Source organism: Scleropages formosus, chromosome 24 (genome assembly GCF_900964775.1).
Source record: "Scleropages formosus chromosome 24, fSclFor1.1, whole genome shotgun sequence".
NCBI lineage: Eukaryota > Metazoa > Chordata > Actinopteri > Osteoglossiformes > Osteoglossidae > Scleropages > Scleropages formosus.
Genome location: NC_041829.1, coordinates 20,110,873 through 20,138,646, shown reverse-complemented (window position 1 = coordinate 20,138,646; position 27,774 = coordinate 20,110,873). Strand labels below are relative to the sequence as shown.

At 42.3% G+C, this 27,774-nt stretch overlaps 1 protein-coding gene across 19 annotated transcripts in view; it reads right to left on the bottom strand.

Moving 5' to 3' along the window:
* Window positions 1–27,774, bottom strand: part of LOC108939557 (calcium-activated potassium channel subunit alpha-1) — a 147,198-nt gene that overhangs the window by 77,850 nt on the left and 41,574 nt on the right. For all 19 annotated transcript variants that reach the window (XM_018760954.2, XM_018760955.2, XM_018760959.2 and 16 more), the window contains exon 3: window positions 6,348–6,409. In XM_018760954.2, the coding sequence (XP_018616470.1) occupies window positions 6,348–6,409 (62 nt within the window). The remainder of the gene's footprint in view (window positions 1–6,347; window positions 6,410–27,774) is intronic.

The following is a 27,774-nucleotide window of genomic DNA, read 5'->3' as shown; positions in this document are numbered from 1 at the left end:
TTAGGGCAGAAACCCAAAAAAAAAAAAAACTTAAATAAATAAAAAACTGCTCAGTCAGTCAGCATTATGGGTTTCATTATATTCGACAAAAGATGGCAAATATAACCATAATGTTCTGCTTGAGCATGGTCTCCTTCCTTAAATATGTACAGGGATGGTTTGGTACGAGGATTTTTTTTTTTAAAATTTCACTGTGTATTGATTAATTTATTTTAAGTTCCACATGTGAAGTCGGCGCATGCAGAGCCATTCGGTGTGCAGCACACAGGAGCAGCTATGTTGGACAGGCTGGGCGATGCAGTCAGCAGTGATGGGCTACAGGGAGCTATGGTGACATGCATCTTGTAACAACACATAGCTCAGCAGCCATGCAGTAAAACCTACATCAATGAGCCTGCGGTATGTCTCCTGGGCAAGAGATGATATGAAACAAGGCCTGGTTAATACATCACGAGAAGATTTAGACCCAAATAGTAGAACTAGAAAGAGAGTGATGTAGCGCCTTCAAAGGGCACTGGACAGACAAAGTGTGACAATACAAATAAAATATTCAAAAAGTAAAACTCTCCATAGCTGCTTTCCTCCAGCACACTGGTAGTGCTTCATGGTGACTAATTCTGTCATTCATCTTGTTTTCTTCCCACTCCTTCCTTCCCAATACCTACCCATGTGTGAACAGAGACCAGCAATGAATAAAGGAACTTGAACTTACTCTTCAGTTTTGTAATCGACAGTTACTCTCACAAGCTTCACACAAGCTGTTTACTCCCCATGAGGGATTCCAATAGGGACTGATCTCAAACTCATGAGAAACACTCTGCTGATGGTAGGAAATACAGTACATCCATGCGTAACGTAAGCATCATCCTTCACATTTCCTTTAATAATGTGAGTCGAGCAGTTGCACTCCAGAGTAAACAGTAACACAATGAAGAGATGCACAACAGTGAAAAATGTACAGTAGCCAATGATTCTATGACCTCATTATGTCATTGGTGTGTGTGTGTGTGTGTGCGTGTGTGAGTGTGAGAGACATCATTGTTCTTATCAAGCAGTATTAACCCTAACTCACAAGGAGTGAGAATTACAGAAGCTCCTCATTGCGCTGCTCCATCTCAGTTACCGGTAGGCGACAAGGGTAACAAACCATCCTCGGGCCACATGGGATACTGTCGTGGGCTGAGCAAAGCAGCCACTTTGGTGAATAATTGAAAACAAAACTGACCCTGTTTTCACCATGTGGGCAAAGAGGCAGGCGAAACCTATCCGTAAGGGTACGAGGGCGTGATCAGCTTTGCTAATGGGTGGCACGAGACCACCAGGCGTCTTGTGGGAACGTAGCCGAACTCGGATGATCCAACTGGCGGTAACAGCACAATGGGCACTGAGCAAAGGAAACTCACGAACGAGAAGGCTGCAGTCGGGCCACAGGTAGTTACTATGGTAACGACAGACATTTTTTCTTTTTTTAGGAAGAGTTTTCAGTAATCCCTTTAAAGCAGTGAAGATAATACACATATTTTAGATTTAAAAATTCCATCTAGACTCTGTGTCCAGAAGTACAATATAGCAACTATGGGGTATATTAAACACATGTAAGTCTAACTTAAAATCATTTATCTTCATTTCATTATCCATCATTACTTATGACAAAGGATTTGGCTATTTACAGCACACTTTGTTAAGGAAATGGGTGTTTTTACAGCACTCTGCACTGTATATCCTGCTATCACTTGAGCAGAAGTTGTGTAAAACACAAGAGTAAAGGTCTGAAAGCCTGCGAGACTAATTGCAGGAAAGAGCACAAAAGGGCCGCGTATCCGTTTCACATGGTTGGAAGCTGATCAAAAAACGTCTGGGTATCTCAGAGGGCCTAAAGGGGAGCAACAGGGCCGAGGGCCCAGCCTGCGTTCGGACTCTGCTGCTCTCCGTAGTCTCTAGTGGGAAAAAAGAAGCCCCAGGAAGATCTGCATTACTCAGTATCGTGGGTAAAGTGTGACGCTTCCAGTATTCAGCCAAGAAAAAACAGGAGAGCGGCCCGGCGCTATAATGGCTACTGCAGTGGGCCTCCTACAATGGCAGGTAAAGTGTTTCTTCACTAATCGTGCTTCTTGGCAGCACATCCTGGACTGGGGGGGGGTGGGGAGAGGGATAAGGCAAAGGCTGCAACCAGTTCAGCTCACAAAAGCCTTCTTCAAAATGAGCTGCGTCCGCACTCTTGCTCCTCACAAAGTCATCTTCCAAGAGCAAACGAGCAGGGTAGCGTTCCACGTGTGGACCTACACTGCGCTACAACCGGCACCCTGGGCCCCTTGGAGAGGTAACTACAGGCGCATCCAACGGCAGCTTGTCGCATCTCTTCATTCCACTTGTGTGCAAAGAGCTACATCAAGGTTCTGGGGTCAAAGCCCAGCATGTCTTAGATATCTCATTTCAACTGCTGCTTGTGTGCTACTTGAACCTTCAGATGATGTGACATTTTCACTGGTAACTTCCTCACTACGGCATCCGTCACCCACAGCTAATTTTAATAAGTCACTTTCTAATTTCTAATAGCAAATGAAAGCAACACCAAACTGACACCAAAACCCCACTATTTTATTGTTGTGCCTATTTGCCAACACCAACATTTCTGCATTTCCTTTCCTTTGTTGCAGCACTGCAACAAACTCATAATACCTAATAATACCCAAGTGTAGTGTGAAAGTAACGCAATTACAATTAACCTCACATGACATTGGAAAGACGGACGTGTTGAACACTTTCATTTTGCTACCGGCTCCGTTTTCTTTCACAAAAGAAACTCTAATTCAGTAGGAGGAAGAGGACTGACTCGGCCCACGTGCAGAGCACATCGGACCCCTAAGGCGACGTCTCCGCAATCGGGCCGAGTACAAAAAAGCACGCCAGTGATCACGCTGAAGAGACCATTCACCCTGCAGTCCAGCTGTCGTCCTTCTTCTTCACAAGTCTTTTTTACGGCCGTGATGCAATAAGGGTGAAAAGGAGCAATCGGAGCGCCAGGGCCACTTCCGCCACTGCTTTATTCCCACGCGCACGCGCGCCGTTCACCCAACAAGGTTCGGATTTCTTTAACCTCTGCGGGACTGACGCATGCTCCGATAAATGGAAAATTCAGCCCAATCAGTGTGCGATACAACTACAAACATGCACATACGCGCGCGCACACACTCGCAGAGCCTGATTTAAACAGCAGCCAACTTCCTCTCATTTATTGAGTTACGGTGATTGTCCTGAGACAGGAACTTGGTCTTTTCCTGTCCTCCAGAAAGGCAGAAAGCCCTCACTACTGTTACGCAGATTACGCTCGCTCGCTCACTGAAATGCGCTGCAACCCTCAGCAGTGGTTGGATGCAACACGAGGAGATTTGTGCACTAAATCAACGGGGCACTGGCTCCACCCTGAGCTCCACCGAAATGCCAACTGTCCCCCATGTGAGAAACGCAGGACTCGGACAGCGACTTTGGTCACCACATCAGCTGCTGAAAGCTTGACATCTTTATGACTTTTGAAAGCCCTACAAGGCCGAAAGCTTGAAGCCAGACTGCAGATCAACTGGCATTGAAGTCTGTCCATAAATCAAGTTCCCCTCGCCCCAATAAAATAAGCTATTCTACGGCAATAGACTTGTTTCCCTTGAATGCACTTCATTGCCATCCGAAAGTGCTGCAGAAAGTGCTTTGACTATAAAGTGTGTCATCTTCATGGAGCACTAAACAAATGTACAAGGGTTGGATGAAAAGTAAGACTGTTTGAGCATTATTTTCATGTTTCGTTCATTAAAATATTACTTAAACAAAAGTTATGAAGGTGGAGGCATTACTTTTCATTCAATCTAAACAGCATCAAGTTTCATCGTTGGTTTAACTGTTAATGTATGCTCCATGCCCACTAAATACAAGGTTGTGTGTTTTCATGGTGCCGTGTTTATTTTATGTGTACCATACATGGATAATTAACCGTCAATGGTGCTATTCAATAAAAGCATAAAGAATTACACTTCTTAGGTCTACTGCAAAAATAAATAAAATAATTATGTTCAAGTCGGTCAAACTGGGAGGACCACAGTCTTGAGTTACTGAGGTCAATAACCATTAATTTATAGCACTGATTTCATGTAGATAGTGTCTTCGTTTTAATGAAGCCCAATATCTATACTTATTAATAAAATTTCACCTGAAACTTTCTGTCTTAAATATAATTTGAAAGAAGTGCTAAGGGTGCCCAAAATATCGCAGAATTCCATTTTCTTTCCAGGGGTTGGGACTTCCCTTTGGGACCACCTACCATTATAGGACCCAGGACAGAAAACATTCTGGGCTCAAGTCTAACATTCACTACTTAGCAGGGCAAACACAGCTGACCGAAAAAGAGCTACGATGAAAACATGAGGCGCAAAACTGCAAACCATGTTACATGTTTCCATGTGATGTCTGCGCATTGTAAATGGCAGCAGGTAACTAACATATTGCGCAAAATTTACGCGTAAGCAAAAAAATATTCATTTGTGACACTTCTGAAAATATTTGTTTATGCTCAAGTCCTTGAGGGATGCAGGTCATCTTTTTTGTTTCTATACTTCATTTTATTTGTTTTCCACTTTTTTTATATACTTCAGTTCATAAGAAATTCTTTGGAGTAAATCAGTTTCAGGGTGTAAATCATGGTGGATTCTGTAGAAATGCATCTGTCAAGGAGTAGAGCTGCCGAGCCCAGGTTTAGTGTGAGGATTGGTGGATTTATTCTGATTAAATCAAATATTTGTATACAGTGTGTACAACACTAAAAAGAAAATACCCAACAAAACACATCTGTGGCAAAACAAACTGGAGGGGGACCATTTGTATAAATATGCTGGAAATGATAGAGCACCTTTTTGCACTTTAATAAACATTACCCCTGCATGCTATTTTCACTTTCAATTATTCACCTAACTGGACACCTAAATAATAAATGAGAAGCATAAGGAAGATAAATAATGAAATATTTCTTACCTTGTGGTACACAAAAAAATACATTCTTTTTAAGAGAATTAGTGGGAAGAGAACCAAGAAGTATTAGAAGTATTTTTGTCTGCAGGCTTGAATTTCTTACTTCCCATTGATTGAAGTCATGTTTTATGTTGTTCCAGAAAGAGAAATATTGCATTTGTGCTTTTTAACTGTAGTATTTTGGACAGCTGTTCTCAGCAGGACAAAAACATTCTCACCAAGAGAGCAGAGAGAGGTGTGTCTGGCTTAGCCGGCATGCTGCATCAATACTAGCAGTGCATATTAATGAGCATAATGCTGGCCCCCAGAGTGGTAAATAAGAGGTAAACACAGAATTCACAAATCTAAAGATCCATTTACACAGTGCTTTCCAAGAAGTATAACAGTAGCTGCTCAAAGAAAAGAAAAAGGCACATTTTTACTATCAGTTAGACAGAAATGCAAAAACAATTTTCATTTCATTCTGCATCATTTCTCATTTGTCAGTGAGCACCTTTGCCTAAATGTGTCATTGCTGCTACATCGTGACGGTGCCTTGATTCATGCAGTGCTTGTTAAACATCCTTCTGTCTTTGGGAAATAAGGCCCCTCCAAACGGCCGAATGTTTCCCAAAACTGCATGTGGGTGTGAGCGCAATACAGACACTGATCTATTGGCTGGCAGTCTGACACTGAGCGTTCAGGGCAAACTGACCACCTGCTTTAAGGCAGCGAGGAGGAAGGAGGAGAAAAAAATAAATAAATCGAGGTAAATTTGCAAGCAGTTGTCATGGAAACTGCTTCATGTTGCTCGGCTCCATTGACAAAAAATAACGTGTGTTGCCATGTTACCGAGTAGAGATATCTCACAGGAAAGGAAGAAATCAGTCTGTTCGACCACTATACGATATTACACACATCCACCTGTGAAACACTACAATAAGATATTTCAAGAAAATGCTAAAACATTGCTTATTTTTCTGAATATGTTCCACGTATATGCATATCAACGTATGGCTGTTCTTTCAGCAAAGACCATTTATAATACTGTATATGTAAAACATTTCAAACCTATAAAAACTATTTATGGATGCATTGTACTGTAAATTTATTAAACATTCTCTTAATCAAGTAACTTTCAAGTGCTCCACATCTCCTTTACTACTGAGTTTCATAATAAACATAAATAACATAGTGGAGATTCAAAAGAAATCCTCACACCTGCATACTATGAACTAGCTAGACAGGAAGATAAATAAGGACACCTTTCTATTGAAGAATGTCTGAAAGATGAGTACACAATAGAGCCTGACAACAATATGAGCAATTAAAGTAAAAAAAACTGTAATACTTACTCAGAAGAATCTATGAAGTATATTACAAGTGCTCCAATGCTGAGCGCAAACACTAGCACAACCTAAAAAAAGAAAACAAAAAAGGGGATATTTAGAGAGAAATAGTTGAAAGCTTGCAGGAGAAGTAATTATGGTCATACATTCATATGCTTTGTGCATTAATACAAATGTACAGAAAACAGTAACATCCATCTTTGAGTAGAACCTTCACTTTACATGTACATATGACACAGACACACACACAAAAGCACACCAGGAGACAGATTCTGCAGTCCATGCTAGATTTTCTCAAAATACTCCATTTGCCCACTTTTTAACCTATTAGCATATTAATATATGCTAATTCCCTACATTTCTAGTAACTTTAGTCGCAAACACAACTGAATTCGGAACCTGCATGGAATATTCTTGTTCTCAGACACAGTGTTAATTTACTACATTTCAGATTCAAAGGTTTGCTAGATGAGCACTATGATGGTGTCACCAACAGCTAGATCTCCCATTCGTACACATTACAAAGACAAATAGAACGTATCAGTGAAACACATTACATAACTTACTACAAACACCTTCGTCGTACACTTGTCGCTATAAGATATATGTTATGCAGTCTGAAATTCTTAACCACAAAGGTTTATTTCTTTTAATGAAGATTTTTGGTGAAGTGGTCAAAAAACTGCACTGACACAGTGCAAAGAGTGCTGATGAATGGAGGACGAAGCGCGGTGCACGGTTGCCCTTCACATTTCAGCCCGCATGGTGTTCAACACATGTTCAGCAAGAGCATTAAGGTCAAGAACAAATACTTCAGACATGATCGTTAAAGTCTAGCAACAAGTTCAAGAATGCTTGGAGAACAAACGGATCACAATTGCGTAACAATGAGAGAAAAGTAAATATATTTCCAAACCAAATGTACATAGTCATGCAAATTGGCAGGACGGTGCTCAGAGGCACCGCGGTATGACAGCCAGCAGCACAACGTGTTTCTGCACATATTCAGAAGCGCCAAACCCACGGCTATATTTACTACAGGCCTGAGCCTTGGGGGGGGGGGGGGGGGGGGGCACATAATGCACTAATCACTACAACACTACAATTAATGCCATCAATTGTCAGTTTAAAGAATTTCAAACACCATATCTATGAAGGAGAAGCACTGTTGCACTAGTGTTATTTATGTGACAGATGTTTTCCCTCGAAGGACACAGTGGCTTGTGGACAGTGAGCAGGTGGAGCTCTGCCTGGGTCTTTTCCAGGTCCCTGGGGCCACATTATTTCAGGGATTTGACCTCACAACAGGGGAATTGCATATATTAGAGCACAATATAGACTAACTGCCAGAAAAAAAACATGAGTGTTCACAACAAAGGGCAGGCTCACTGACCAGCTGAGCGACGTGGGTGCCTCCCCTCACTGCGCTGGGGAGCTGGACCAAGGTGACCACAGTGCAGCGGACGGCACTTCTAACAAAGGCAGCCTGTTTATGCGCTAAGCTGCTCCTCTCCACCCAAAGGGGTATAAGCTCCAACCCCATGGTGTACCAAGGCTCTCGAGAAAAAAAACTTCAATATTGCCTATTATTATACACATGGACTGATGTAAAGGTCTGAATTGGTCACGGTAAATGTCTTTTGGTTTAAGTACAAATGAGTCTAAACTGCTTTGGATAAAATGGTACGCAAATTAACATGAAATAAGCAACAAATAATGATCAGTCAGTGAGAGCACTTTCCAAGAGAGCCAAGCAGGAGCAAGTGCATCCAGGCAGTAGAAAGCAGTAAAAGCAGAGTGTTGATGACACAGGGCCACGCATGCAGGCGTGGCCAATGCGGCACACCGAAATCATTATGCGTGCTGCGGGGAAGCCTCGGGTTAATAAATGTCAGCTCGAGAGGTGTCAGAGGAACAAAGCGCTCGCTGTCAGCTGCCAGCTCCTACATGGGGAGGCCGCGCGGAAACCCAATCAGGTGGCGGCCGTATCCAGTGTCTGTTCCAGGAAACGGGAGGACGGCACAGGTGGACACGGCTCATCTGCGAGAGGACAACTCCACTTGACTCCTAGTTGCTCCTAGTGCTCACTAGTTCTGTTTCTTACATGTCTGTTAAACTAAAAGGGTAAGTGAATTGTGTGCTTTACTAGTTACTTTGGTTTATAAGAATGAATAACAAACCTACAGTAATCGCTCTCTCTCTAAGGCACCATTAACTGTTAGTAATTTGAATAGTCTCCTTTTTCTCCAGCTCACATACACCGTTTTATCATTAACCTTTAGTTTATTTTACCCACAACAACCAAAAATACACATGAGCTTTATGATAACAACTCAACTCATTTATACTGTACCACTGCGCCAAGAGTGGGATTCAAACCAGGAACCCTGAGATTACAAAGCATCACCTGGAACCACTACACTACCCCACTTCTTGCAGAAAATGTGTTAAATTAAGCAACAGCTGACATTAACAGGAAGAGTAAATTACAGGTAGGAATGCAAATCGCCATGTGTCCCTGTCCATGGTGCTGACAACTTATCACAGCACATGTGTGTTGAAGTCAAAAGAGAGGAGAAGTGCCGTTTCTGCTGAATAACCGCTCGCGAACACGACGACTGCATTTTTATAAACATCTCTAGGCAAGGAAACCCAACTATTTTACAGCTGTTTAAGGATACATTTCTCTCCAATGTTTCTATATCGAATATATTCGTCGCAGGAGCCGTTTGTGAAGCTATTCTAATTAACACAAGGCCATAAACTGGGGATACAAGCAAGAGATCAATGCAAACTGCTAGAGAGGGGGAAGGAGAAAAGCATATAAATATGCAGTCAAAGGAAACGCTGCAGCTTAACCTTTTGACAGAAGTGCAGTGAAAGAGCAGAGACGGCCTCTCGCCACACCACAGCGTCTCTTTCGTTAAGCAGATTGTGAGCGGAAACCCTGAAATTTTCAAATCCCTACGTGAAAAGAAATAAGATTCCTACAAGGCATGGAACATGCTGAGATGGAAGGAATTTATTGTACACCTTAAAATCGTCCAAACGTGTTGCAGGATCAACAATTCATTGAGCCAGTAAGTCGACGGCACAGTAATAGCGGTACGTATGAGCACAGAGAGCAGTAGAAGAGGCTTCCCACATGGAGAAGCACATGAATGCTTTATATAATTTGTTAAAGGATGCTCTTTTGACCCCGCCTGCCTTTTGTCATTTAGGTATTAACAATAGATGCTCGGGCGAAAGCAGATCACAGCATGTATAATAGATGGAGGGGTGCTGATTATTTTCCCGTGATGCATATTTGGAATGCCATTCTGCATTATTGCACTACTAAAAAGAAAACATACTCATCTAATTTTTACAGCTGGTATTTTGCTTTTTTACATGGCTGAATGAAGGCGCTGTGACTTGACCCAGAGAGCAGCGCCCCCTTCTCCACAGTCCTCCTCCTGGGAAAAGCTTATAGCTGAGCAGCTTGTGACATCATTCCTCCATCCATCCACTTATTGTCTACAGAATGAGAACATTTTCAGAAAACCATTTCCAGGACACACACAGAGCATGGGGCATCCAGCAAAACCTTTGATGTGTAATACTCTAATTTTTAAACAATCTCTTTTATTACATGCTAACACGTCATCATAGTGGTTAGGGTTCTTTCCCAATCCAAAGGCTACAGGTTCAAATCTTATTCCTGCTGTTGCACCTTTGCACAAGGCGCCTACCCCTGAATCGATGCAGCAACAGTACTCTGCCGTATACATGGGGAAATCACTGGCTGCTGATTATCTATCATTATTAGGGAACATGGATGAAGGCAGCATCTAAAGAATAACAGAAAAACAGTTATGATGACAATTTGCAGCAGACAGCCATGTGTCTCCACAAGGGGGCGTGGTTAGTGTGTGGTACCAGTTAAAGGATTTCCAGGGAGTCCTCAAAAAACCCAGCACTGCATATTCTAGCAGGGCAGTAAGCGTGAAAAATGTATAGATTAATTATGTGCCAAAAAAAAAGGTCCCTATTTCCTGTCTAAGTGAGCGCCTGTGACTTTTGACCACTGAAAAGAGGAAGAGTGTCCGACACCTCGTGGAATGAAGTCATTAGCAGCGTCGCTCAAAGCACCTCATCTTGCCCCTGGCCTAGCCATTTGTTAGTCAGCGTTGGCCACGGGGCTACAGCCACGGGCTGTGTCCCCTTGTCATGTGCCTTCAGAGAGCGCCATGGACCACAGAAAGTGTGATGTAAGTAGTGTTTATAAACAGAGGAACTGCTTCGAAGATGCGGCGCCTTCCTGTTGGAGGTAAATCACTTAGAAACGCAGGAGCTGGAACCACTCTGATAAACAAGGCCAGTCAACACAGAGCTTTCCCAGGATTAGAGCCCCTCACCTGGCCGGAACGAGGACTCTGCCCGACACACTTACTGCAGTGCCATCGCCGCTGATGGATGTCTTGCCAGTGCTGCTTTGCCCATAGAGAGCTGCCCCCCCATGCAGCCCACCAAAGGCAGCCTGGCCCCCTCCTCTCATGCCCACGTCACCAGTGAGGAAACCACAGAAATTTCACCCCTGGGCTGTTCTGTGTTCCCATAAAGAGCCATTTAATGTGACAGGGCCACCGCAGTCGTGCACTTGCACATTTCATAATAACGATGATGCATTCCAGTTGTGCAGCACTTTCGCCCAGAGTGCTCTACTTTGGGTGTGTAAAACAAAAAGAGATCTATGTAAAAATCACTCATTCATTATTTGTCCAAATGAGGGTCATGGTGGTGCAGAATCTACCCTGTGAGCACAGGGTATGTAAATAAGGTATACACTGTACAGGATGCCAGTGCACCACAGGGCAGTCTCTCTCACTCACACTCACACACACACACTGTATAAATACACTGAGGGCAATATGGAATTACTAGTTCACCTAAAACACAACGATGGGAGGAAACCAAAGCACCTGCTGGAAATCCACACGACCGCGTGAAGAGCCAGCAAACTTCATACACAACCCATGTCTGAATCCACAGCCCAAGACCCTACTCCTCAAGCAATATAATGTGTAAAGGAAAACTGCAACATTAAAGAAAATGCTGGTTTAAAGCAGTGTTCAGAGCCATATTTGAATGAGTCCTGAAGTTTGGAGCAGTTCTGATGAGTAGAGAGACACAGCCTGACATGCCAAATGGTTTCTTCATGGCATGGATGGATGCTGGGATATGATGGGCCATGTGAATGTGCAGGGCAACAGCACTGGAAAAGCCAAGTGAGGCCAGTGGGGGAAGGGCAAGAGCAGAGCTTTGTCAGGCAGGAGGAGGCCTGGAGGGTCCATTCCATTTTCAAGGACACCTTGTATAGCACCAGATGCTTTTCAGCCAGTGTTAAATGTGTATAACATACAGAGACAGTGAAAATGTTTCCAGGTGTTGAGAGCAATGTGAGCCAGGTCCTTGTGTACGGTGCTGAGCGCTTTGCCCACACCGACTCATCCTGGCGAGGGACTCTCACGGGTCCCGGGAGCATGGCACGGACTCAAACTGAGCCAGACGTACCTCCCAGAACCTTGGCATCTGACTCACCAGTGCTCGCGGTGCGGTAGGTGGCACGTGAGGTCATCCACTGCAAATCACTGTCATACAGACTGCACACAAGAGCTCATCTCAGCAAGACAAGGAGTGCAGCAGAACGCATCTTAGAGGTAAACACGACATGAACAGGCCTTGCTGCTGAAATACCACAGTATTGGTGTCAGGCAACGGAAAGATGTGCCAGTGCACTGCATGAATTCACAATCTGTTTCTTCACAAGCTCACAAACTAGACATTTGGACCCCGTGTTTACTCGTGATTCATATCCTGATTGAGGCCACGGTTCCCTTGAATGTAAAGCCAATTTGCGGACAATTCAACAGGCCTCTAAAGAATGTGCCAGAGGCTCTGAATCAAAAGCAAACATTTATCCTGGCGGGGAGGATATAAAAAAAAAAAAAAAAAAAAAAAAAAAAAAAAAAAGGTGTTTTCAGCTCTGCTCAAAAATGGATTCTTCTTGCAATATGGTTAGTTCACTTGTGCAATCTCCTCCAGATCAATAAAGTTTCTGTACACGCACCGGGGCACTACAGCTGCTAGTGTAGTGTTACAGTTACTGCCTTACTCCCATCTCCACCTGTAGTATGTTTGAGCAAGACACTTACCCTCAACTGCTCCAGTAAAGATTACCTAGCTGCATAAGTGGATAAATAATTGAAAGCTTGTAACTGTAATAATTGTAATGTTAACACTGTGAGTCGTTTTGGAGAAAAGCATCAGCTGAATGAATACTAGATGTAAAAGTAAATCTGTGTACCCATGTCGACCTAGCCATCATCTACCCACCCAACCATCAATCTCTCCATCTATTCGCACAGAACAAACCAACAATCACAATAAACAGAGGCAGAGAGGATGCTGGGAAACAGCTAGGAAACACACTATGGACAATCACGCGCCACATGAACGATTTCAGTGTCTACCTTCCCATTCAATGGTGAAAAAGTCCTAACGATGCCACTACTTCAGAAAATTTACCATTTCTAAGACTTACTACTGGGTGGACTTGTAGTCACTCAGCTTTGTCATTTTGGTTTAAAAATGAAATCTTTATAGTTGCATCATTGCCTATGCTTTTCTCCAGAGTTACTTACATTATGGAACACCATGCAACAATTTTCAGCATTTATTCCATGAGTGCAGCTGTACATAAAGAAAAACCACGAAAAGGCATCACTTTCTACTACGTTCATTTTTTGCATCGCAGAGAAAATATCATTCATATCGCTGTTAACACGGTTGATCAGTTACAGAACATGATCTGTTATACTGGAGTCACCAAGAATGATATCCCCCTTTGGGAAGGCATGTCAGAAATTAATAATGAGGAGCACAAGAATGACATTCACCTAGAGCTGAAAAGAGGAAAGGAATTACAACTATAACCCAACATATATTCATGAAGTCCACTCTAATAATTCCATTTAAAAAGACTACTGCAAGAAGGAGAAATAACAGAAGTAATATAGTGGTTCCATCTAGTTTAATAACAATGTAAAATAAGTGATTAGTAATGGAAATGATGATGCACGGAGGACAATGCAAAGTGCTCCTTGAGATGACAAACTGAGGTGGAATTGGGCTGAACAAAGTACACTGAGCTGCATAAATCAGTCAGAAACTGTTTTCTTCTCCCCCTCTTTTTATTTTTATCCTCAGCACTACAGTATCCATTCCTTTTCTCTGAGCTTTAAATCCTTACGGTCTCTTCCGTTTGATTTGTCTCCTTCTGGTCCACTTGCCATCTGGGTTTCTCACCCCATGCGGTCAATGTTCGCTCAGCCAATCGGGGCTCAGCTTGCTGCCATGTCAGCTCGAGCTTTTTGAGCGGGGCGTTATGGAAATTTAGTCATCTGCAGCCATCCATCGCCTCTGCACCCCCCACCCCCCCCAAACAAAAAAGAAAATGTATGCCTTTCCAAAATGATCAGTCCATTTGGGCTTCATGCAGGGCACTTAAAGAAATGGGGGAACCTGCATCACTCTCCAGGCCTGGAGAAGAAATGCTGAACAAGAGGGCAGATGTTGGCGGTATCCCCCGAGCCCCCTTCCGCAAACGTCCCGACACCGAGACGCAAATTTAATTAAACACAAAGCAGGGTCAGCTGCAGTCCTGTCCCCGCGGCATCCTGGCCTGACACAGAGAGCCGCTGCACGACACATTTCTGCGCGCAAACAAAAACATACATACAGTATGTAGCCGGACGGGTGAACATTGAAAAATCTTTTCAGAAGTTTACTGGGCACAGCTACAGAGAGCAGAGACAGAAAACCGTAAAAAGCATCCTAGGCCACTGTGTACTAATGTACGGTATAGCTGGTCTTGTATTCACAGCATATACATTGTTTTAAATTGGAAATGTTTGGATTCTTTTAACTTAAGGCACTTATCCCAAACAAAGTAAAGCAAAGTTGACAGTGGGAACAAGTACAGTTAAGGGCACAAATATCAGACATGGTCCCTTTTCTACCAACTTGTGTTTTGTCAACATCCAAAATTTAATAAGAACACCAATAACAAAACAATCCCCAAATATGAAACTCCTTTTCTTTAGTGGAGTTCAACAGCTGATAAAATGCAGAAATGCACACATACACATGAGTATCTTTTCAGTGCCTTTAGTATTATATCACATTAAACCCATCACCCTCAATAGTGGGTTGTATACACCATGAGTTGGGATTTTTTTTATTTCATTTTTAAGAAAAAATTCCTAATCCAGTGCTGATGCAGTCATCCACAGCATGCATCCCAAAATTGGGAAACTGGCTGAAAAGGATGCGACGCTCATAAGAAGCCCACCGGTGGATGACCTAAAGATGATGGGCGGCCTTTATGTCTTCTCCTTCACCGTCCGCTATTAAAGCAGGCCAGATGACAGGGGGTACAAACAAAAATGGTCAAGTGACAGGAAGTGCGAGAGCCAGAAGTGAGGTGATGGTAAAGCGAATGCCCAAGGAGAAGCGACAGCTCGTTCACAGCAGCGCACCACATATCACGGAGACGACAAGAAGATGATGGGTCTGAAAATAACGACGCGTCCACATGGCAACCCAGCTCCCTGATAAGCCGCTTATTATTACATCATCAAAAACATCTGCATCTGTCTGCTTGTTTTCCAGTGAGGGGGGAAAAAAGGTCTTGTAAACAAAACAGCTGAGCGAGCGCTACAGCGAGACAGAGCACAACTCAACTTCAGGCCTTCAGCTTGCCTTCGACCTGATCATAAACGCACTGCATGAAGACCCCCTTCATCCATGTAGCTCACACGGCAGTGGAAAGTGAGTTACAGAAACTAAGATCCTCATCCATCCATCCAAATATACACTACACAATCTGTATAATTATAGTCATTCATTCAACCATCAATCCAAATTTACACAAAATCAGTAACTTATTACCACTGAACAACAGGAGGCGATGAGTCGGCATACAGGAGGGAAGTGGCTGACCTAGTGAAGTGGTGCCACGACAACAATCTCTTGCTCAGTGTCAACAAAACAAAGGAGTTATAATAGATCCACGGAGAAGGAGGGAGTAACACTCATCACTGCATATTGGTGAGACAGTGGTGGATAGGGTGAGCAGCTTCAGATTCCTGGGTGTTCACATTACTGAAGATCTCACCTGGACTCACAATACAACACATCTGGTCAAGAAATCACGTCAGCGTCTGCATTTCTTGAGAAGGCTGAGGAAATTTGGCATGCCGAGCCGAATCCTCAGAAGCTTCTATAGGCGTGCGATCGAGAGCGTCCTCACCAGCTCTATCACGGTGCGGTTTGGAAGCAGCACGGTACAGGATCGTAAGGCGCTACGGCGAGTGGTGAAAGCTGCTCGAACCATCTCTGGAATGTCCTTACCATCACTGGAGAGCCTATACCAGGCCAGAACCATTAGGAGAGCCACTAACATCATCAAGGACAACAGTCATCCCCAGCACAGCCTTTCACACCCTTACCATAAGGCAGACACTACAGGAGAGTAAGAGCCAGAACCTCAAGGTTGAAAAATAGTTTTTACCCACAGGCCATCAGGCTTGTGAACAACACCCATCCACTGCCTCTCCACCCATCACAGCAGACACAGTGCACCCTTCTGCAGCTACTCGTGTGAACTAACTGCCCTTAAGAATCACACATCTGTATCTAAGTGTCTCTTCCTGCTCATGTAATGAACACATTGTATTTTCTGAGATGTTCATCGCTTTGCAGAAAACTGTCTGATAAATGAATACATGTAAATGTACATGTAAATGTCAGGAATATAATTTTATTTTTAGCACATTACTCAACAGATCTGCGGGACCCCCTGCAAGTCAAACTAACAACCTTCAGGTTACATGTCTTTGCCCTCAACTTTCTGATGTTGTAATGTAGAACTTGGAGTTGCCCGACTTGGACCCAAATCTCAGTGAAGTCCGTTTAATAAAAAAAATAATAATAAAAAAAAAATTTCTTATTTCTTCAGTTTACAGCCACATTTGCACCGTCACTCTGCTGTTTTTAATTTGAATAAATGGGACACAGTCGGGGCACAAGATACAGAAAATCCATTAGGAATATTACAGCAATTCTATTCCTGTTAAAATGAGTCTCTATAAGAATCTGTATTTGTACCAAGAGGCTCATTTTTGTGCTAATTTCCATACCCAAACACAGTATAATCCAAATCTGCAGTACAAACATAGTAATTACTGAGTAGCATCGTTCATGAAAACATAGGTTTTTTATTCTATTTATTGATTTTAAATAAAATCTTGATCATTTCTGGCCAAACTGCAATGGGTGTTGTATGAAGAGTACAAGTTGAGCATGAATAATAGATACATATTTGGGCAGATGTGTTTTTCACAAAGCTCTCGAGGAACCCAAGTTGATAAGTGTTCGAGGGCAGTATGAGAACTGCTGGAGAAAGTTTTTTCTTAGCCAGCCAACGATGCGTCCCAGCATCTTACACGGTTGTAGGTGGAACCGAGTGACGCCAAGGCTGCGGACAGGAGGAGCACAACCCAACAACAAAATGCCGCCTGTACCCAGGGAGCCGCTGCAGTGTCTTCCCCTCGAGTGCTTCCGATCACGTCTGAAGTTAATTGGCCTTGAGCAAGTACTTACATTTGTTTAAAAATTTGTCAAATGGTGGTCATAAATGGGGGGAGGGGGGGCGGAATACATAACACACTGTGAAGGCTTGCCTCAGAGCATCAACTGTTTGCTTAATTTTTTTCCAGCTCCACAAGTATAAATTCTGTAAAACCATTAATGTGATTTAAAAGATTCTATGACTGAAATTCATTTCCAACAATGATTTTTTTTCATACAGAAGTGTCGCTGCACATCTCCTGTTGTGCACAGCTTTGTCTCCGAATATGGAGAAACCAGAATAAGTTGTGCGCAGGCAGGCGAGCAGCTGCAGCCCAAACGCGGTGCTGCCGTTTACTGTGCTTTACTGTCCTTTACTATTCTCCGCTGCTCCGTCTGCATTGACTGCAGTGTACAAGATCTCATTCTCACCAGAGGAACCACGTCCTTACATCTGAGGTCCTCAGCATAAGCAAGAGCAACAACACCACATCACTTTCCCACGCGCACAAAAAGAGAGAGCTGGGCTGCACAAAGAAGAAAACGGGACAGAGAAGTAGGCAGCCAGTGGCCTTTGGGCACCTACACTTTTGTTCTTCAGCATATCTGAACTCTTATTATGAACATTATCATTTCTGTTTGCATGTGTCACATTATGCCAGTTGCTGTTGCATCACTTGTTTCAGGGCCCCTTTTCATGCATATTATTGATAGATCTGACATTCCCGAATTGATTACTTTAGCAGGTGGCCTAAATGTTCACTGAACACTGGTTCGGTAACACTGAAAGGTGTACAGGTGGCATAGTGCGTAGAGTGTTATATTACAAGGGGAAAACAGTGTATCAGAGGAGAGAGAACAACACTGCAGTGAAGTGCACTAAGAATTAAGGCTGCGCTATCAATAATATTTCCCAATCTGGAAACTGACTGCGTCCTTCATGCTTTATGTTCTGAACCACAACGAACACTTGGAGAAGGAGACGGTAGCTGAATATTCACTTGTCAGAGCACTGCGAGAAAGGGCGGCATGGTGGCACAGCGAGTAGCTCTGCTGTCTCACAGTGCCTGGGTGGTGCGAGAGGACATGGGTTCAATCCCCGCTCAGTCTGTGTGGGGTTTGCACGTTCTCCCCATGTCTGCATGGGTTTCCTCCAGGTGCTCTGGTTTCCTCCCAAAGCCATGCTGTTCAAGTTGACCCATAGTGTGTGAGTGACAGAGAGAGAGTGTGTGTTCCACTGATGTATGGATGAGTGACCCATTGTAAGTAGTGAAAGTTACCATGGTGAATAAGTGTGGCAGCTGGTAGCGTGGTGGTTAGCGCTACTGCCTTTCGATCCAAAGGTCACACATTCGATCCCCACCTCCAGCTATAGTACCCTTGAGAAAGGTACTTAGCCTAAATTGTTCCAGTAAAATTACTCAGCCGTATAAACGGATAAATAATTGTAATCTTAATACTGTAAGTCGCTTTGCTAAATGAATAAATGTAATGAAAAGTGTCACACTGCAAAGAGTGTTTACACAGCGCTCGTCGGTCAGTGCGCTCCAATTAAAGCGCCAATCTGCATACACTGCCTTGTAGCCCCTAAACACACTGAACAGCAGCAATTAAACATCAGCGGGACACTCTGAATATGGTCTTCAAAGTCATTCTTGTACATGAGCTCTACTTTGTTCTTTGAGAAATCAAACAGCATGTCTGAAAGCACAGCATTCACCATCCATTCATTAGGCACACGGAAATGGGTTTTGCATGAAACAATCCGTCTCATTGTATGAACACAGACGTGTCACTCGATATTAATGGCATTGCCAGCAATTCTCTGTTTTCACAAAAGGGCATCAAAAGTAATAGAAGACTATAATTGAGTGTAACCCTGCTCATGACAGAAGCGCAACGATTTATGACACAAGACACTTGAAAGAGGAAGAGACATGGCAAGAATATTCCCCTTGATTTGCCCTGGAGCTACGAACAAACCATGAACCTGCATTAATAACTTACGTTTACAGTACTCATCTCTCTCTCGGCTGTACGCCGTTTGCTCCTTTCAAATTAAGACAAATCCAGGAAATATCATATTTCACTCTCAGACACATCACAACCAGAAGACAGTACTTTAACATAGCTGTAGGGTTTTAAAACGCACAGTTTAAAGTTTACTTCTGCGGGGCTCTTTGAAGAAGCTGACTATGCCTTACACAATGGTCACAACTACTGGGTAACTCTCCTATAATACAGGGACAGGAATTATACCTGCTTATCAGAGGTCCTGTGTTACACTCGGACTCAGGTGTGAATCCCACCTCCTGCTGTACGACCCCTTAAGTAAGGTACTGACCCTGAAAAAAGTGCTCTAGTAAAAGTAGCCGGCTTCATAAATGGAAAAACTCACTGCACGTATCTCAAAACTGCAAGCAGATTTGGAGAAAAGTGTCAGCTAAATGTATATGTAATACAGGATCATCATGTGACTTCAGTTGGCATAAATGACATATGATTAGAGGATTAAAAAAACAGTAAAAAATATCCAACTATTTATAAACAATGTCCAATAATGTAATAGTAAGGCAATGTACTGTAGTAATTAAGCAACCAAAAGGATATTTGATTAAGTCTTTGATCAACGTGTTTCCTCTTATCAAATTATATTGCTTTGTTAACTACTTCATGAAAGTATTCAAACAAAAAGAGCACAAATGATTATATTCTGTAAACGGTAACATTTTTACTGTAAGCACACATCAGTATTTATGAATGAGGTACCCATCCCTGGAAGGTGTGACAGCTTTGAAAAGAGTCGATACATTTCACACGCTGCACACTGCACTAGTCCAACCTGTCAAAGGTCAACCGAAAGGTTTCGGGCATCCTTTTGTTTGCAATAATATTCATTTTGAGAAAAGAAAGACACACACACACACACACACACACACACACACACAAAATACAACCTCTGATTTCCTCAAGTGTTGCACACGAAGCCGTGTCATCCACCAGGACATCGTCACTCTAGATGCTTTGAATGGCACAGAATGAGAAAACTGTCAGTTTGATGCATGTTGTGTAAATTTCCAACTTATCTTCTACAGAGGGATGAAAAGTGATTATAAATGATGACAGAGTGGACACAGGTTTTATTGAAATATCAAGAGTGAGCAGCATTGACGATCCTTTTACAACCACACATATAAACACACACACCAGATGGAAAATACTACCATGAGCCTGTGAAATGACATTGTACTTGTCTCGAATAATTGTATGCGACTTTGCTCATAGTTCACAATTCTAGGGAGTGTCCTTACATTCATTTTTATAGTACAGTACAGATTTATTACAGCCATACTCTTCTGTGTGTTATATATTGTAAAGAAACAAAAGAACTGTAATAAGGCTAGAATCAGTTTAAGCCACGTTTGCCTTAGTTACTCAGGTCACAGCAAATTTTTCAGAAAAAAATTAGATGCAAGAGGAACCCATTCCAGGGTCACTGCACCAGCATTCCAGCAGCGAGCAGTAGTGCACATGATAAATATATGTACATACTGGAAGCAGAGACCTTCTCGTGCCAAGAACCCCTTCGACCCTTAGGGCTACGGTGGTGTCTTGGAGTTTACAATTTCAATCAAAAATCAGCCTACTTAACAGGCCTTTAACTCCTGACTTTTACAACCTGTTGTCTGTCACTGGTGTACTGCTAAGGAAAGGCACAAAAAGGATCGCGGTCAAGTCGGTGGATTTTCACTTTCTGTGGACGCCTCTCCCTTTGGTAATAGGAGGAACATCTATCAAACGTCTATAAAAAAAATGGCAGCTTTTCTCCCTCACTTCCTTTACCAAACGTGGCATAACCACATAAATCAAGGTAGTATAATTTATTATGACAACCTAAAGGAGGGCACAAGCTTGGATAAATAAAGCATGTAGGGTAGCATTGATATGTTACAAAACCAAACTTGTCTACTAGGGTAAACCAAGGACAAGGATGATATCTGAAGAAGTAGTTATTAATTTCATAGAAAGCACAGTTCAGGATTAGAACGCCTGATAAACATCTCAACAAAATTTAAACATCATCAGTGTTTAGTGGTTACTAGCCGTGGTTGAGAACACACATGTACAGCTTGTTACAGTGCTTAAAGCTCCCACCTCACACCCACACCACCCTAAACCAGAGGCCTTCAGGTCCAAAGGCAGCAAGTAACAACTACACTACCAACTGTCCAGTAAAAATTACCACACTATATACATCATTTTTAATACAGGCAGTCCCTGGGTTGCGAACATCTGACTTTCGTCCAACCCGTAGTCACAAACAAACCCCAGTAAAGCCAACTATATTAAAAACTCAGGTTATATGCATTGATTCGTAATAAACGGGCGCTACTTTGCGACGCGCATCAAAACACTGCAGCTACAGAGGTTCGTCAGCTCGTGGGCGGGGCACGCGAGCCCGAGGTACGACAAAGACTTCATTCTTTTCAGTCACCACATTGCTGTTAAGTGTCTCATGTGTTACTGTATTTGGCTTTAATTTTTTTGTTTTCCCTCTCTATTATAAATACTGTATACATTTATTATTTTGTTATGATTACCGCATTATGTTAAAGATATTTTAGTGCATCTCAAAGTGTTTCTTTAATGTTTTTTATGGATAGAAAGGTGCATTATATACTAAAACATTTGACTAACTGACGTTAGATACGAACCGTACCCAACTGCTCTGACTTGCATACAAATTTGACTTAAAGACAGACTTAGGAACAGAACACGTTCGCAATCCGGGACTTGCTGGACACAATACTGTAAGATGCTCTGAACGGAAGCTAAATGTAAATGTTCTGTTGGCCCTCACACAACTCAAATCTCCACTAATCTGTGCGCGGGTGTGTGTGCGCTGTCGACAAAATCTTCCACCCACCCATTCATTATCAATAAGTGCTAGTGCAGGGTGGAGGTGGTCCAGCACCGAACCAGGAAGTACAGCATGGGAAACCTTAGATGCCAGTACATAAACAAGTTTCATACACTCAGCCTGTAAATGATTAACGTGTCTTTGCAAAGCTTCGCTCTCTTGTCTTTAGGACTAAACGCATTAATTAGACACTTGAGTCATGATTCTGTACAAATGAATAGTTTGCCATTTCACTTTCCAATTCTGCAAGATGTTCCATGGCTGCGACTCAAATACACCATCAAGCTAAGTACCACCACAGCTTCCATTAGACTGTTTCTTAAATTAATCCTTCTTTAAGCTTCTTTAATTTACCCCAATTTTTGGAATGCAGCACACAATATGTGACAGAACTCATTTCTTGAACTTGTGATGAAACAGTCTCTGACTGACAGTTGCCAAATGTTGTCAAAATTTAAGACTTAAGATAGAAAACACAGGAGGGGAAAGAGATTCCAGAGAAGACAGGTTTCAAATTGGCCACAAAAATAGCTCTACGTAAAGTAATAATGTCCATTATGTATTTCATTCCCTTTTTTTTTTTTTTTTTTTTTTTAAGTTTTGCTTCTCTTTCTTCTTTACAATCACTAATGCTTATTTTTTAGCAAACTAGTAAAGGTAGAAAAAACTAAAAAAAATTGCACATTTTGTCTTACCATTGTCATGTGTTATGTATATATATATATATATATATATATATATATATATATATATATATATATACACACCATGTACATATGACAGTTTATATAATTTTTAAAAATATTTCCCATGCTGTCTTTACAATACAATATAGAAAATTGTACAGAGGAGAGGAGGAAAAAAAAAAAAAAAAAAAAAAAAAAAAAAAACTCAGTAAAGGGGGTTTTGTTCGTCTCATTCATGAAAGAGGATTAGTTTTCTGTCCCCACTGGAGATCTTTAAAAGCGGGACCATTTACAAAAAACCTTCCATACTTTACCCCAGAACCTCAGTTATGTAATCAGCCGATTTTATCATATCACCTCTCCGGGCTGCACCCATTCAGACTCTCTGGGTTTGTCAGCGCTGCGCAAAGTCATCAGTGTGCAATTTGCCCCCAAAGGTACAGTTGGTGCCCAACTCGCCACAGCTCTGTGAAAGGATAGTGAAAAGAGGAAGAAAGGAAAAACACGGTGCAGTGCCGCTATCGTGGGGGGGGGGGGGGGGGGGGGCGCAGTGGGTTGAACCGGGTCCTACTCGCCGGTGGGTCTGGGGTTCGAGTCCCGCTTGGGGTGCCTTGTGGCGGACTGGCGTCCCATCCTGGGTGTCCCCCCTCCCCCTCCAGCCTTACGCCCTGTGTTGGCAGGTTAGGCTCTGGCTCCCCGCAACCCCGTATGGGACAAGCGGTTCAGACAATGTGTGTGTGTGTGTGTGAGAGAGAGAGAGAGAAGGCAAAGTACTGCATATTACCCCATTGCAATAGTCCTGGTGGTGAAACAAACTATTCTGTCTTGGACCTTGCATCACTCGTCACACTGTTTGGCTGGTTTACAGCATGTCGGTATATTGTCACACAATGCAATTAAAAGTGCATTCCACAGCACAGCATGTACAAGAGCTCTGGGGTAAAATCTGGCATCCACAACAATTATTAAATAGTAAACTCTTCAATGACACAATAAAAACTCCTTAAATAAGGCAGAAAAAAAAAAAATGGAAGAAACAAATATATTTCCACTTACATGACCTGAGAAGGAATTCTGGAAGGAATTCTTGAATGCTGGAAGGAATTCAGCAGTTCTGAGGTAGATAAGGAGGAGCTTTTGCTTTTGAAAAAAGCACACATATTATAAATGTGCATGTTTTTGTGTGTTCACAGTCCTCAATATATTCCATATCGAGCATTTAAATCACCGATATGATTGTTGTACCATGACTTTCATTGAGAATTAATACGAAGGGCTTGATCCCTCACCGATTGACAGGCTGCACTATTTACACAAGAAAAATATTCCAGGCCTTTCGAAATACTAGGGTTTCAGTGAAAGCCTGCACTGTTTTCCAGCAGACCTCTTGGGAACTCCATCAACAAGAGTCACATTTACCCCTACTGACATCAGGGGACACCATGCAGTGTCATACTTTGCCCTCTACAGGAAATGTTGCACCACAGAACGTTTCTCAGAGGTCAAAGGTATATACAACATGTCAGAAATCACACCACTGTGCTTCTGATGCTTAAAGCAAAATCCTGCTACATTCATGGACAGCACTGGTAGATCAAATAATTTGGGAGACAATCTGATCAAAATATTTTGCTCCAAACAGTTCACTCGCATCGTTTTCATTCGCTCTCTTATGTAGGTAGCATTACAATATTTCTGTACACACTGGACACAGAAGGGGTGAAGAGGTTATGAGCACCAACATCCACTGAGAAATGCTCCAATTCATTAAAACGCAGTGTGAGACACACACATCACTACAGTACATCTGAACGTCTTGGTCTGCTGGAAAAAAATCTTAACCCCGTAAAACACTTCATAAAATTGTCAAGGTCAATAAACATTACATTTATTGCAAACTACCAACAGCTGCTACCTAAATTTAGTAACTGGGGGGATGGAGCAAAACCCACCACGGCAGCAGGGCAGTTCCAGTGCCTCTCCTTCTGGCTCCAATATCCTGCTCCCTTGTAAAAGCTCCTTTTCTGTCTGGCAGTTGGAGGACTTAGGGCTCCTGTGCCGGAGAGATATTTGGAAGAACGTATATGTGCGTCCCTTGAACAGAAGGAGCATAAACAACCACCCCCAGGTACGAGGGACATGTAAAACATCGTGCCGCTGACCACAGAAACCAGACCTGGAACTGTCCATCACACAGTTCATTAACAGCGTTCTCCATTCAACAAAGGTCTTTAAATTCAGAGTCACTGTGTACAAACTGTCACTCTTCTATCATGGAATGTCACTGTTATACTTCATGCCTTTCCTAAATAATCAAGTTTTTAAAGTCAGTCATTCTGGCCTTGCCTCCAAAACTTCTCATGTTTTGTATTTAGTCTCCTTAAATTGTTGCCAAGCAATAGGTTGATTTGAAACATTGAACCATCATACCACACGACACATGCAAGGACTGCGAATTTCATTTGCCTTCGATGAGTGAAACACCACCTATTTCTTAGTTTTTATAAACATTCTCAGTTTTTATAAACATGCGAGACACCAAATGTCAATATTTGAGGATGTTAGTGAACTTTCGTTCCAACGGCAACAGCCGTTGGGGCAGATCTTCAAAGGCCGACAAAATGCATCGATAAGAAAAGACGATGCGTCACGCAGTAAAACTTCCAGCAAGCCTCATACCGTTGGCCATAATAAGCCCCACCACAGGGCTATGTTTAACCTTACCTAAAATGGTTAATAGTGGCTCGTTTGCCTACTATTTTGAGCCCAGCCACCTCTTTTCATGCTCTCCTTTGAAAAGACATTCTTCCCTTGGCTGTGAGTCAACAATACTTCTGCCAGCTTTACAATGATTAATTTTATTACAAATTAAACCAAGACTTCTCAATCCCAAGTACAAAAATGTGACATTTCATACTGCTCTTTAAGGTTGGAGCAGTAACTGGGCAGCTCAGTGCACAAGCATATCGTGTCTCCATATGGTGTTAAATTATACTACTGGAAATAATCTGGCCTTTCATAGCTAACCTTGAACAGTTAACAACACTAGTAACAATGTCTTGAACACAAAGATCGTGCAAAACATAGAATGCTTTACGATGACGTTTTGGTCTCCATGGAGATCTACAGAGAAGCCTTTTTCCAAATGGAAGCAAGGTTAGGCACTGAGCTAATGTTGTATTTCACTGGACTGTTGATCAGTCAACAATTTCATCTGAGGCCTACAGCATGGCCCCGGTTCAAATCCTGGGCTTCTAACATCAATATACTGTATCAATTGAAGAAACTGCATTAAAAGGGCAACAAGAAGTGACAGACAGACATTTACTGCGTTTCAGGCTAACCTGTCCAGTTACCCTGTTTGATAAATGATCAGTTACAGCTTAAAATTAGAGCTGCAATGCAAAATGTCATAAAAATAAGACACATATTATGACTGCAGGAGTAAAGGCTGTCATGTGATTACTAGTGCATCATTTAAAATTATGACGATGTAACTGTCAAGCGTAATATAGGAAGTTATCTGAAAGTAACACACATATATTAATTCTTGGTCTTAACCAGGGATTCAAATGAGGGTCATGCATATGTGACTTTGTCAACCTCTTTTCTGAACTGATCAATTGCCCCATCTGACAGCTGGAGCCGTTTTTGTCCCATTCAGAATCAATATTTTCTTTAACGGCGAACTTCTGAAGAAAAGGTATCCATGCAAACACTACAAGAAATGAGAAAATATTCCTCTTATCCAAGAGAACGGTAACAGCTGAGACTAAAACCAGAACACCAGAGAAACTTCTGCATCTAGCGACCTCAGCTATGGAAAGTGAAGAAGGTGGCGATGGTCAGTGGGACCACAGTGTGCCAAACGCCCAGGGAAGATACCCACTGGAGAGCGACAAGTACATTTTGCTGTCTTTCTGACAGCTGTGAATAACTGGGTCTCCCAAGTCAAGTACACACATGAAATGCAAGTAGGAAACAGCTGAGTGGGATCGAGAAATATTAGAGCATCCATTACGGGGGGGAGAAATAAATAAATAAAAACACACACACAAGCTTGTATCATCCAAATGAGGGTTTAAAACTGACCTGGAAAGTTTCCAAGCACTATGGCAGAATGCAGCACTAAGCACTTGGAGGCACAAAGAGAGGGGGGTTTGGAGACCCAACAGCAGAGCCTCACGTACATGTATAACCTCCTATTTTAGTCTTTCTTTTCTCCTTTCTAAACACATCTCAATTCTATCAACATCACAGCTAATAGACATTCCAAAGGCAACATGTAAAGCAAAATATTGTTGTGAAGGTGAACTTCAGGCTACAGCAGACGCAAACAGACTTCCGTGGATGTTGCTGCTCGTTTGGGTTTGAAGCCAACATTTCAACTGGGATTTTAAACAAAATATTGGTCTTAAGTTCGGTCCCAAGACACACAAACAGATGTACCATCCGTCAACATTTATGCTGGTGCACATTTTAAGTCAACAATGGAGTCGAAATCTTAAACAAAATATTGGTAGGAAGCTCATCCAGTGTCGCTAAACACAAGAAACCCCCCCCCCCTTGCAGGATGTGACTATTTTGTCATTAGCAAATGACAAATCCATGGATTTCAGTCCCAGAATTGAGCCAAAACATGGCAATGTGTGTATATGCACTAGTGACCCAACTCTGCGTAGTACCCTAAGTTACCATGAACAAAAGTATCAGCGAAATAAACTAATAATGATAATAATGTTAAATTTCATCCAGTGGAGAAAGTTCTAATGGAACAAGATAATCTGCATTTAGTATAAACAGAGTAAAAGTTGATATGAGGTGACCTTACATTCACTGACTTCAATAAGGTAAAATGCTTATTAGTGGAGCATTTTCATTCACCTCTGTAAAGTGGAGTTTACTGAATGATTTAGACGAGAGGGAATTCTGAATTCTGTTGAAAACAAAACATCCCAAGAGCTTTCACTTAAACATTAACTGCCAAGGCCAGTGGGCAGCAGCAGACACATCAAACACGGCATTCCCCGTATTTACTGAACATTCCCAGCATGCAGTGCAAAGTCTACATAATGTTGCAAAAACAATCATGTTAACTCCTCATACTACTTTATTCCATAATTCAAACCTCACATATACTGCAGCAATAAAGCAT